Here is a 14541-nt window from a genome sequence, read left to right on the forward strand (position 1 = left end):
ATAGAACAGAAATGTAGCGCATGTTAGCAACTGCAAATGTAAGCAACAAATATGCAGAAGGACATGGTGGTTTGCCCTTTTCTACTGTGGGAATATAGGTAAAAAGAGGGACATATACAAATTAGCTGTCTATTAAATTGACATATGGTCTTTTTAAATGCCTTGCATTAATGATTACTATTTTTTGTACCCCAATGACCAATGTAAGGGGATAGACAGGTTGAGAAGTTCATTAGAGTATTAACTATCAGTGTTAAGGCCACAGACCTTAAAGACAGATCTAGAAGGAACTCAATACTAAGCTCAGAGATAACTTTGAGGATGTGACTGCAACAGCGCTGCAACATTGTCTTTATAAGCTATGCAAATGCATACTACACAGAGACCGTTGTAGCTAACAATTGATAGGGCTCGCAGACTATCAAAATCTCACCCTGACTAAATTCCAAAATATATTTTGGCCTGAAACCACTTGCTGAAATTATTGAGAAACTCATGAAAGCTGTAAGGGAATATCTATATTTACCAGGACCATTTTCCAGTGTGTCCTCATTCCCTTGACATTGCAGGCATTTTTTTTTCCCTCCTTGCGTTCCATGAGCCATCCCTTTTTTCTTTATATTTCCATCAATGTAACCATATGAGGACTTATTATTTTCAGGACAGATTGTATTTTTTGTTGCAGAATTTCATTTCCAAGTAAGGTATTGAGAAACATAGAAAATTATATGTGGGGTTGAAATAGAAAAAAATATCAATTCCATTGTTGTTTTTATGGTTCAATTTTTACAGCGTTCACTGTGCAGTAAAACTGACATGTTAACTTTATTATGCGGGTCAGCAAAATTAGAGTGATACCAATACTAATAGTTTTTGCAATATATTCCTTTCTTTGAAAAATTGCATTTAAAAAAGAAAATAAAATGCAATGTGCTTCATAATGCTGCCAAACATGACTTTTTTTTATTTTTCCATCTATAGTGCACTGTGAGGGCTTTTTCTTGTGGGGTTATTGCTCGCTCACTTTTGGTGTGTATAAAACTTTTTGATCGTGTGTGTGTGTGTGTGTGGGGGGGGGGGGGGGATGGTTGTAATCAGAGAATAAGGCTCCATACACAATCCGCAAATGGGTCTGCATCCGTTCCGCAATTTTGCGGAACTGGTGCGGACCCATTCATTCTCTATGGGGACGGAATGGATGCGGACAGCACACAGTGTGCTGTCCGCATCAGCATTTGTGGAGCGCGGCCCCGGTCTTCCGGTCCGCAGCTCCACAAAAGACAGAACATGTCCTATTCTTGTCCGCAGCTGCGGACAAGAATAGGCATTTCTATAGGGGGTGCCGGTCCGCAACACACCACGGACGTGTGAATGGACCCTTTCCCTCTGTCTAACTGCTCAGATGTCATAATTACTATTGAGCATAGAATCTGAGGAGTGAAATGACCAGGACTGGAGTTATAATATATAACTGACACTCCATTGCAGTGGGTTGGAGACACTGCAATGGAGTGTCAGTTATATGTCAGCTATTCCTTTTTTTATCTCTGGCATCAGGTTCTGCAAAGAGAAAATACATTTTGAAAATACCATGAAGTGGAATTGCCCACATCACTAAGAATATTTACACATCTCACCTGTGCACAAGTCATATTCATGTATTAAAGGGTTTCTGTCACCTGAAAAATGTGTATTAAGCTGGCTGACACTAGCGATGTGCTAACGTCAGCTAAATATAACTATATTAGTGCCATCTTACTGCCTGCCACCAATATTGAGAAAAACTAACTTTTATAATATGCTAATTAGTCTCTAGGAGCGGGGGGGGGGGGGGGGGCATTGCCCCTGCTCCTAGAGGCTCCGTTCTCCCACCTCTGGACACGCCCTGCTATACTACATTGACAGGGGCAGGCGTTGTTTGTCTCCTACCTCCGAGCCTGTCTGAAGAGTAAATCTCGCACCATTCAGTATTCGGCGCAGGCGCAGTGATTGAAGGGCGCTATCCGGCTGCCAGCTTCCTCACTGCGCCTGCGCCGTGATTTACACTGCAGACAGGGCCGAACAAATTAAACACTTCTGGGTCACCCAGTGGATGTTCCCAAAATAGAGGAAGAGTGAAAATACTATTTTACCATTAACACACCCCAAACATCTGACTCTCTTTTACTGTACGTATATCATTTAATGCCTATAAGGCATTTATGAGGAAAATTGTTATTATATACAGTTTAGCATAGGATAAAAAGACTGGAAGAGATGTGTAAACTTGAAGTTATTAACAAAAATTGTCATCTTATGCAAAGAGGTGAATGTTTTCATTTCTTATCTTCATGCCTAAATGTACACTAAAATGCTAATCTTAACTACTTGATGTGTCTTTATGATGCATCAAAAGTTTTTTGAAAAGTTACTAACTATTTAAAATTCTTAAACTTTTTTAATTGCCAAGTTCCAGTAACAACACTAGTTGTGCACAAGACTGCAGAACTTTGCTTCACTTATAGCAATTATAGTTACCAAAGTACTATTATATCTCTTGGTACTCAGAAACCCCCAAGATTTGCAGTCATGAACTGTACAGCATATGGTCAATCACAAGAACATGTGATATCAACACTGGTAGAAAACAAGGTACTAAAATATACTCACAGATAGATGACCGGAACTGAATGATGAAGGACATGTATGTAGGATATAATCTAGCAATGAAGTGGATAGAAGATATATGGCATACAGATTGATAGCCCAAGCACTGTGGTTTCAGCTACTGAAAACAGCCTGGGTGGCAGGTATTTGAAAATAAAGAAGGTACAGCACACTGTTATTGTTAACCTCAGCACTGTACGGAGGAGACAGTACTTACAACATATGACTTGTGCATTGTGATTTTCTGTGTATTGGGAGGCTCTGCTGCAGCTGAAGTATGTATTATGAGGTTCTGCAGCAGCTAAGGTGTGTACTATGATAGTTTGCAGTAGCCAAGGTGTGCATTATGAGATTCTGCTGCAGTTGAGGTGTGCATTTTGAAGTTCTGCTGAAGCTGATGTGTGTAGTATGAGGTTCTGCACCATTTTGGTGAAGTGTGTATTGGGAGGCTCTGCTGCAGCTGAGTTGTGTATTTAGAGGTTCTGCAGCAGCTCAGGTGTGTATTGTGATAGTTTGCAGCAGCCAAGGTGTGTATTATGAGGTTCTACAGCAGCTAAGGAGTACATTATGAAGTGCTGTTGAAGCTGATGTGTGTATTTTGATGTTCTGCAGCAGCTGAGATGTGTATTATGAGGTTCTGGACCCTTTAAAAGGAAGTATTGGTTCTGCAGCAGCTGAGTTGCTTAGCAGGAGTTTATTGGTAAGGGCTATCTTAGGCCCCATGCACACGGCCGTGTTTCACAGCCATGTGCGGGCCGTGGAACCGCGGCCTGGATCCCTCCTGAGAGCAGGAGCGCACGGCGTCACTGGTTGCTATGACGCCGTGCGCTCCCTGCTGCACAGTACAGTAATACACTGGTATAGATCATACCAGTGTATTACTGTATTGCGGCAGCAGGGAGCGCACGGCGTCATAGCAACCAGTGACGCCGTGCGCTCCTGCTCTCAGGAGTGATCCAGGCCGCGGTTCCACGGCCCGCACACGGCTGTGAAATACGGCCGTGTGCATGGGGCCTTACACCAACAGATTATCTAACCAATATCTGTCCAATCAGGCCAATAATTTTTGTTTATAAGGACAGATCTGTATGTGTAATACGCCATCTGACCAATGATTGGTCAGAAATGTGTCAGATATCGGTCAAATAATCTTTTCGATTTAATACAGCCCTAAGGGTGGTGACACACTGCAGTTATGACATGCATTCAGGATGTAGTTTTCTGCATTGTGGGAATGATTAAATTTATTTCAGCTAGATAAATAAAAAACTGCTTGCCGAATTCATGTCAAAAACAGTGCTGTGTGCCAGCACCCTAAGGAACATTTATTTGCTTTGATTTAACCCCTTCCAGCAAAAACCAGTTTGGACCAAAAGCCAGATTTTTCAAATCTGACATGTCACTTTATGTGGTAATAACTTTGGAATGCTTTTTGTCCAAGCGAGTTTTCTCATGACACTTTGTACTTTATGTTAGTAGTGAATTTGAGTCGAAATGTTTAACCTTTATTTATGAAAAAATCCAAAATTTACAGACAATTTTGAAAAAATTGTAATTTAGTAAATTTGAATTTCTCTGCTTTTAAGAAAGATATTGATACCCCATAAACTAGTTATTAAATTACATTCCCCATAATTCTACTTTAAGTTGTCATCATTTGGTCATTTTTTTTTTTTTTTAAGGACATTAGAAAGCTTGGACTTTTGGAAGCAATTTTAAAAATTTTCAAGAAAAATTTCAAAATCATCTTTTTTAAGGACCATCTTCATTTTGAAGTCAATGTAAGGGTATTTTGTAGCTGAAACCACCCATAAATTATATTTTAGACACTAATTAAAAACTGAATTGTGAAGCTTTGTTCCACAGGAATTTAAGTAAAAATGGAGGTGAAATGAGAAAAAAATAAAACATTTTTGTTTCCCATTTTAATACATTTTTCCTGCAACAAAGCAAGGGTTAACAGCAAAACAAAATATATATATTTATTACCATGATTCTGCAGTTTACAGAAACCATATCTGGTCTTAAATCTCTTCATGAACATACTGCAGGACTTAGAAGGAAAGGAGCGCAGTGCTGTTTTTGGAGGGTAGATTTTGCTGAATAGTTTTCAGGTGTCATGTCACATTTGAAGATACCCTGAGGTACCCCTAGAAAGGAAACCTAAAAAAGTGACCCCATTTTAGAAACTAAACCCCAACAAATTGATGGAGGGTTGCAGTGAGGGCTTTGACCCATCAAGCATTTCACAGAATTTAAAAACTCTTGGGTGTGAAAATGAAACATTACATTTTAAAATGTCATTTTAGCACCAATTTAGTCATTTTCGCAAGGTGTAACAGGAGAAAAAGCACCCCATAATTTGTTATATATTTTTCCTGAATATAGCAACATCCCATATGTGGTTATAAATTGCTGTTTTGCAACACAGCAAGGCTCAGAAGCGATGGAGCCGCATCTGAATTTTCTAACATGGAATTTGCTGAAATTGTTTTTAGGGGCCATAACATACATATTATTATTTTTTGACTGAGCTGTGTAATGGCTTTTTTTTTGTAAGACAAGCTATAGTTTATTTGTACCATTTTAGGGTACAAGTGTGTTTTTGGTTACCTTTTATACAATTTTTTAGGAGATGAGGTGGGCAAAATGTACTATAATGTCAGTGTTTTATTTTTATTTTATATGGGGTTCTTCATGTGGTGTATATTATATGCTGATTTTATTTCAAATTTTGACTCATGTGTTCAAAGCACATGCTGCCAGTTTATGCACCCTGGTTTCTATGTTTATGTGCATAGTTCAGTCGCTCAGCCTTGTTTCCACTTAACTATGCATGAAAATATAGGAACTGGAGTGCAGATAATGACAGTAGGTGCTCTGGACTGAGGATTAAAATTTTGAAATATTTGGCTATAATAAAGGTTTGCTTGCAGAAGGGATGGAAAGTGATGAAATAAGGAGTGTCTGCGGGCAACAGTGAAGTATGGTGGAGTTTGCTTGAAAGTTTGAGGTTGCATTTCTGAAAATAGGGTTGGTGATTTGGTCAAGATTAATGGTGTCCTGAATGCTAAGAAATACAGGCAGATTGTTATCCATCATGCAATACCATCAGGGAGGCATCTAATTGGCTTTAAATTTATTCTACAGCAGTACAACAACCCTACACATACAACCATTTTTATAAAGAACTATCTTAAAGGGAACCTGTCACCTGGATTTTGGGTATAGAGCTGAGGACATGGGCTGCTAGTTGGCCACTAGCACATCCGCAATATTCCGTCCCCATAGCTCTCTGCGCTTTCGTTGTGTAAAAAAAAGATTTGATACATATGCAAATTAACATAAAAGAGTCATATCTTACTTGTGTGACCTGAGAAGAGTCATATTTTCAAGCTCTGACTCATCCTAGATAAATTTGCATATGTATCAAATCGTTTTTTTTACACAATAAAAGCAAACAGAGCTATGGGGACTGGGTATTGTGGATGTGCTAGTGGCCATCAGCATTCCTCCGCTCTATGCACAAAATCCGGGTGACAGGTTCCCTTTAAGGGTAAAAAAGGATAACAAGTCCTGGAAGATATATTATGACCCCCATAGAATACTGGTCTCAACATCATCAAGCCTGTGATTGCACAAAGACATAGAAGGATTTGAGCAAGCCTACATCCACAGAATATCCATAATTAGTTCTTTAAGATGTTTGGAACAGCCTCCCAAATGGTACTTACATCAAATATTGACTTGATTTAGATTTCTCTTTTGTTCATTCACTTTTCATTTTGTTAATAAAAATAAAATTAAGCTATTAACACTTTTGCATTGAACTGTAAATGTTCATATATTCATAGTCATAGGTGAATTCTCATTTATATGATCCACTTTGCTGCATATTATATAAACTATTAGGGTACATTCACATCAGCGTTTTAAATCTTGCAAGATGTTCCAGCAGAGGAACAACCAGTAGCAGTTCACTGTATCTAGCATAGCTGGATAAAGTCAGGATACACCAGATCACCATTGACTATAATGGGATTGACAGGGATCCATCAGCTTTCTGACATAAATTCCATTTTTGTATCCTGCATGCATACCTATTTGTTTGACCAAAAGCAAGCATTATGCCTGAAAGCAATGGGGATCATTATGCCTGTAGTCAATGGGGATCTATCGGTTCTCAGCATTACCTGGCAATGCAGTCTACTGTAAACTCAGTAGACTGTTCATATGCCGGATTTCAAAATGCTGGTGTGAATGTAGAGTAAGAATTCTTTGTAAACTTCCATTGTATTAGTTTGGGTGATCGCTTGGCATGTTTATGAATTATTTTATTTTATTTCACAAATTTTATGTGTGGTTAATCCATAATTAAATGGATATTAAACATTCACTTAAATAGACACTTTTCTATAATAGTATAAATGGCGAGATGGTAAACAGTTTTATTAGTATTTATCTTTCCCTTTTTTTTTTACTGGGGTACTTGAAAATACCACAGCCCCTACCACTACAGCCATTGGTAGTGAGCAGCTGTGTGTTTGCATCATAATGTGACATCTTCACGCTCAATGCAGGTCCTTCGGCAGGTCTTTTTTTTAGTCATGAGAGGAGCGGACTGCCTCTGTGCAAGCAATTGAATGAGTTTTTTTTGTTTGTTTTTTTACTCTCTAAGAAAACTCCGGCCACTATTTTAGTAAAAATTATTAGTTACCACGAAGCGAGTGGAAATTTGGCTTCATTTAGAATCAAATTTTCCCTAAAATTCTGACCAAATTCCACTTCGGATGCTTTGCTTCATTCAACACTATTCATTTTATGATCCACATCTGGCTTAAGCATAAAACTACTGCTTCATAAAACTTGAACAAAACCTAAACATCTACAGATTCTGTTATGGTGTGTATTATGCGTCTTTTATATGTCATGTTATCTGTTATTACATGCAATGTAATGTCTTAATCTTTTGTCAATTCTAATCAACATTCCATTTGCTGACCAATTAAGTATTGTATGTCAGGTTATCACAAATTAGAACAAACATGTCTTGAATATTGCAGTCTTATAGTCAAAATGAGATGTTTTTCTGAACTCATTGAACATATGTTGACCACTGAACAATAATATTCTCTCCATAAAGCGAGTTTTAACTTTTCCAATGTAAGACAGCTCTTCACCAGATACATTAGCAATATGACAATATATGATGGTATGATCTGTGCTTCTTGTAATTCAATCAGGCCCCACATTAATATTCAATTAAAACATAACTTTTTCATTAATTTTCAAAATTACTGACAGAGGCGTTTTAAAAAAGCAATATAAATCATTTAATATGCATATATATTACATTGTTTAACTCAAAGTATTTTTTAGCTTTTAATAGAAATATCATCACTGCTAGACAATCTGTATACTAATAGAATGAGGTTCTGCATATTTGCAGTGCTAGTTGTCATTAAATGTCTTATCCTTCATATCGAGCTCCTTCTTACACTGATTGTCTTATATATATATATTTATATAGTCATTGTGCTTTTGCATAATGCCCCTCATAATGTAACGGCAGTTCAAATACAAAACCTGGACAATAAAAGTAAGCATGCTGGAGCACACGGGTAGACTACACGATCATGCACAAAATAAACAGTAACAGTGAAAACAGTAACATCAACATGCATATGTATGTAATGTTTTCCCAAGAAGCCAGGCTGTTGACTAATAGTCCTATAGTCATTTTCTTGAAAAAATTTCTTCTGGTTTGAAAAAGAGCCAAGTGCAAAAATATAGTAGGTCACATTGTGCCCCATTTTGCTGTTTTCAATAAATCTTACAGCATGCATTCTGGTCTCTTCCAAGAAATGATTCTTCTTTTGAAATTGTTGATGGGTACCTGGAGGTTTTAAAGTTTATTGTTTTAATGTTTTCCTTAACCACTGAAACAGCTCTTCCCTGTAGAGGATTTGCCATCGTACATTTGCATCTACAGTTTCTAGTGCTCGAGTCAGAGGAGCCACTGCTGATCCAACTTTATGAAGTTGTATAAAAGTCTTTAGCTGGAAAATACAATGGAATGAAAATTTATGGCATGAGTAATTAATGCATTATAAAACAAAAGAGCTGACATCACATTATTCGAGATAGAGAGAAAGACAAATCTAGGAGTGGATCCAAAATAAATTCTGATTCTCTCCTTTGTATCCACTCTTAGTGTACAGGCGCATGGTCAGGTGTCTGTATGCAGTTTTGGAAGCCAAAATCAAGAGTGAATTAAAAAAAAGGTAGAAACCGCATATATCCTATATACTTTTGCTTCTTTTATAATCAATGTCTGATTTTTGCTTCCAAAACTACATCCAGAAACCTGACCATGTGGTCATACACTTAAGTCACAAAACATTTTTTATAAAATTATAGTCAATGGTGTCACACTGCGACATGTGACATGCTTTGACTGAAATGCCACGGTCACTGAAAAATCCAACTTGGATCGTCTCGTAGTCACAGCATGTCTCGGTGCAACACCATTGACTATCATTATAAAAAATGTTGCGTGACTTTTCTGCACCAAGAAATTGAGCGACAAATGTCGCCGTGAAGCCCTAGCAATGGTTAGCTCAATTTGGCTGTTAATTGGCAAATCAACTTTTGATTAGTGACTGACTGAACCAATTATAGATTCCTGTACAACTTATCTAAACTTAATAGAAATTTTCAAATCTCAAAGTGGCCACTTTTCTCGACCATTAACTGTAACAAATCTGTTTTAGTAAGTTTTCTCCACGCTGAAGAACCATTTTTTGAACTCTCTGTGCCATTCCAATATTATTATTTCTAAAATAAATTGACAACTGAGGGTTAGAAGAGGCGTGCCTCTGCATAGTTTTCTACTGTTCAGTCAGCACTGTGTCAGATTATGTAGGATCACACACTTTGACAAAGGTAAAGGTATTTTTCCAGTTATCAATTAATTCTTAAATTTATAGGTGGAATAGCAGATGAACAGAGATTATGACTTGACTGTATCTCACTGTCCACAAAAGTGTTAACTTCTGGATAAGGTAAATAAAAATGTATGTGCATGGTGGACTATGTGGCCAGATTTTGGGGGGTTCTTTTGTTGGCCGTAAATTGTGAAATATGACAACCAAAGCTGGATTCAAAGAAACAGAAAATTTACTTTTGTTTCTCCAAAATTAACTTATCCTCATGTACCATAGTGGGGCAGGTACAAGGAAATCAACTATTTAATAATCCGGGCTCTACTTTACTCTAGTTACTTACTGTCCAGTAGTAACCCACACTTTTGACTTACAAATTACTGAAAGCTTCTGAAACCTGAACCAATAGGATTAAGGTACAAAATTGATGATTCATGTTTTCTGAGGGCAGCCAATACTGAGATATGGATCTCTTTGCTGTGCCTACGCACAAGGCACAAAAGATGGTCTTAAAGAGCACCTGCCACCAAAAAATACAGTGCAATCTCAAAGCAGATTGATATATATTTTTGAGAAAAGATGCAGCAAAACCTGTAATTCATGCTTTTATATCTGTTTTCTTCACCTTCTGTGAACAGAATTGGTACAGGTAGAAGGGGTTAACAGTAGCATTGTTTGCATAAGAGATAGCTGTCAGTCACTGATAACTCCTCCTCCCTGTACCAATAGCACTTCACAGGGCTGCAGATGTAAATCTAAAATTACAAGTTTTATCAAATCTTTTCCCACAAAAATATATATTGTATCAGTCTGCTTAGCTTATCCTGCTTTATAACATGGTGCTGTCAGATTGCATTTTTTTTGTGACAGGTTCATGTTAAATGTCTCTTAACGTTGGCGCTTCATTCTGCAGGCTGTGCCACTAACTGAAATGTACGCCAGCTCCTTTGCTGGTGTAGATTTAAGACATTATGCCAAAACTGACATAGAAAATTATGACTGACATAAGATTGATGGCCTGCCCATGCCACGCCCTCTTTTTTGCTTCTGTGAGATTTTGATGCAAAGTGCCATATAACAATATAATTTAATAAATGAGCCCCTAAGTGTTTAGTCTCCTGTTATTTTTAAATTTTATAACTATTTTGCTGTTTGTATGTTTTATACATATTTTGCCTCTTTATATTTTTTAAGCATTCTACCATTTGTGCTAAAGCTTTACAACACTAATGTTCAGTCCTTTTAGCTCTCTTAACCTATAGATCTTCGAAGAGTGAAAATGGTGTGTACTTGTGTGCTAATAGATCAGCATCTTGTCAGCCATAATGGTAGGTAGTGGCAATGTGTATTTTTGGGTGTGTGGACTGTGTTTTGGGTGTAATTTATGCTTAATTTGCAAAATTAGTCTGCTATCCTTTGCTTTGTAAGACACACTAATACCCTATTCTCCCAATCTGAAAACCCAAAAAAATACACAGATTTTGGCCTACTATTTCACTCAGACTGGGATAAATATGAACTTCTAGTCCACTACTCTTTGTATTGTAAGACACAATAATATGCTATTTTCCCAAACTGAAAACAAACAAACAAAAAACATTGGAAGTACCTGCAGATGCAACAATACTGATTTCAGACTAGTATTTCACATTATCTCTCACAAAGTATGGAACTATTTGGAAATCTGGAAGGGAGGCACAATATAATGTCCTTCCCTTTCAACAAACCCACTGAAGACTCTGCTACTGACAGTTGACTTTGCTATTGTATTGCGAGACACACTAATATGCTATTTCCCAAAACTTAAACCAAAAATAGATACATTGGAAGTACCTTCAAACATACCGACATGGATTCCAGACTACTATTTTACCTCACTCAGACTGGGATAAAGCACTAGTCTGTTTTCCTTTGCATTGTAAGACACAATAATATGTTATTTTCCCAAACTGAAAACTAAAATAAATAAATACATTTGAAATATCTGGAGATGCAACAAAACAGATTTCGGCTTACTATTTCACATTATCATTCAGACTGGGATAAATATGAACTGCTAGTCCGCTACTCTTAGTATTGTAAGACACTCTAATATGTTATTTTCCCAAACTAAAAGACAAAAAAGATAAAGTGGAAGCACCTACAGATGCAACAACATCGATTTTGGACTAGTATTTCACATTATCTCTCAAAGATATAATTGTCCACTATCCAGTGTATTGTAAAACATGTCACGTTTCATGTTTTCACTGAGATTTTAAATGCTATCTATCCTCTGGTCTGGATGATAAAACACATGTTGTACATTTTGAGCCCTCCCTTCCCCCCCCAAAAAAATAAAATAAATGCATTTCTATCAAAATGGCAATAAAAGAAAAGAAATGTCCTTGCAGATAGCCGCTTTTGATGTTCTGCAGCAGCTGCAGCTGTTATAAGGCAGTAATTGCAGCTATAACATACTTCCTGGTACACCCAGCCTCAGATACTCATTTCTCATCCCTGGCTGACAGCTTTCCTTGCCTTTCCCTATTCTACACAATTATTCTTCTTTCCCTATTCTATACAATTATTCATTCTAGCATTTCCTTTCACTCTTTTTCCACCAACATGCACAGTAAAATGGCACTGTGCACCATTTTACTGGATTCATCCAAAACAAACTTTAAGGTTTTGCAAAGTTCATTACTAACCCAGCTCATTACAAACTGGTTTGCTTATCTCTAAAAGAAACCTGTTTTGATATGTTATATTCATTTTGTATTGAACCATGAATAAATGCTATACATACCTACCACTAACAGCTTTGTTATCTTAAAGCTAAACATTAATTTAATATATAGCTATTTTTCAGTTTGACAGACAATGTTAAGGCAATATTTATGGAATTGAATTTAATACAAAAAATTTTTTTTGCTACTAAAAGTATTGTCTAGTAAAAGAAAATATTAAAAATGGTCAAATTTTTGCTGACATCCAGTTCATTATTAATAGTGGTTTCACTTCCATGACAGCTACTGAAAGAAAATAAATTGTTTAGGCAGTGAGGAGGAACTGCTTTAACAAGGTTTCTTTTATTTAACACAAGATTTTGAAATGCTTAATATATGTCTAATAACTTGCTTTATATTTACTTGTTTTTGTTTTTGATTTGCTTTCTACATAGCTTTTAAAGAGACAGGAGTTTATTTTACAGAGAAAATGGTTCTAAGGGCTCTTTCACACGACCGTTGTGCAGCCGTTCAGTGCATTGGGGACCGCAATTTGCGGTCCCCCAATGCATGGGCCCAATCTGTACGGCAGCCACAATGGATCCAGACCCATTCAACTTGAATGGGTCCGTGATCCGTCCGCACGATAAAAAAATAGAACAAGTTTAATTTGTTTGCGATGCGGAGGCACGGACAGAAACACCATGGAAGCACTCTGTAGTGCTTCCATGGGTTTCCATGCCTCCGTTCCGCACCGCAGCTCCAAATTGCAGACCCATGCGGGGAGCACATGGTCAGTGCCCGCATATTGCGGACCCACCTTTTGCGGGCCACCATACAGGCCATAGCCGGTAACAACCATGTGAATGAGGCCTTAAATCAAATGACAGTTACAGTATTAAACCCCTTATTTTGGTTAGTTAAATCATAAAAAGTCGGATTAATCACCCCCTCTAAACAGTCCTTCAATGTGGCAAAGAAATTGGGTTAAAAATAATGAACGTCCCAGTTCTGTGGAGTCCCAAAGATTAGCACATGATCCATATGCATCAGTCAAGAACTGTTAAAAGAATAAAGCTATATACAGCTGCAAGCTTAATATCCGCTGGCATCTGTAATCATTATATAGCCATTGTGCCTTCCAAAAAGAGTCCCCTGATGAACCCTTTTCATTAAGATGGGGAAACGCGTCTGGACCATTTACAATTTTTTCACGGAGGATGAGTATCTTTTCCAACATTGGGACCATAATTCAACAATTTATATTCAATTTAGGACTGGTATATTTTTTTTGCCTTTTCAACAACCACATTCACCTCCGCTGTGACTGAGATCGTATTCCCTACACAAGACTGTCTGACATTGACACGCAACATATTTTTGCACTGAGGCAGTATCTTTTCTGTAATTGTGGCAATATTAAGAAGGGATCAGTACAACAGGGCACAGCCACCGATAAGTGGGGCTGCCCCTTTTGGAGCAATCACTGTGCTTTTAGGCTGGGAAAGTGTAGATCATAAGGGACAGATCCCCAACTGCCTAAGAGCCTAATTGTTATTTCACTCCTTTTTTTCTCTCCTGGATGAACAAGGAAAGCAACAACAATCTATCTATCTACCTTTGTCATCAGGAGAGAATAGCAGATCGTTTTGGACCCTATTCAACTGTATCGTGAGTAACCACTAATGTGGAAAAATTACTAATACCAACCTTTGTTGGATCATTCCTAAGTCTATGTACATAGAATACCCTAGTTCATGATTTGTTTTACGTGGGATTTTAACAAATACTAACAAATGTTATGTTTTAAGGGGCAATTTACTATTTCAGTGACATAGATGTACAATCCCCTCCGAGATCTTTCTAAGTTTCAGTGATATTAGAATTGAAGCCATACAAACTCTACTGTAGGAAACTCTGCCTTGTGATAAAGATATTTATGATATCCAAGTGCATAGAAAAATCTTAGGCTATGGCCACATGGTAGGGTTTTTGCTGATGCAGTTTTGGAAGCAAAAAAAAAAAAAAAAACACAGGAGAAGTAGTATTTATCCTTTATACTGTCTCTGTTATGAATGAGAAAGAAAGAAAATTAAAATGGAGAGGGATATGGTACAAGGTGCTAATTACAGGTAATAAACCCTGACTAGAAGAGAGTACCTAAAGCCAAGAGGGTTGAGTGAATAGAGATAAGGGGATAAAAAGGTAGTGAAAAATAGGCAAATTAATTGCCGATTAATTGT

At 37.3% G+C, this 14541-nt stretch overlaps 1 protein-coding gene across 1 annotated transcript in view; it reads right to left on the reverse strand.

Moving 5' to 3' along the window:
* Positions 1–8194: 8194 nt before the first annotated feature.
* The window catches only part of TRHDE (thyrotropin releasing hormone degrading enzyme), a 1265007-nt gene continuing 1258660 nt past the window's right edge, over positions 8195–14541 (reverse strand). Inside the window, exon 19 of the mRNA XM_044280434.1 lies at positions 8195–8705. Coding sequence (XP_044136369.1) covers positions 8559–8705 — 147 coding nt within the window. The 3' untranslated portion in view covers positions 8195–8558. The remainder of the gene's footprint in view (positions 8706–14541) is intronic.

This window comes from Bufo gargarizans, chromosome 2 (assembly GCF_014858855.1).
Source record: "Bufo gargarizans isolate SCDJY-AF-19 chromosome 2, ASM1485885v1, whole genome shotgun sequence".
Taxonomy (NCBI): domain Eukaryota; kingdom Metazoa; phylum Chordata; class Amphibia; order Anura; family Bufonidae; genus Bufo; species Bufo gargarizans.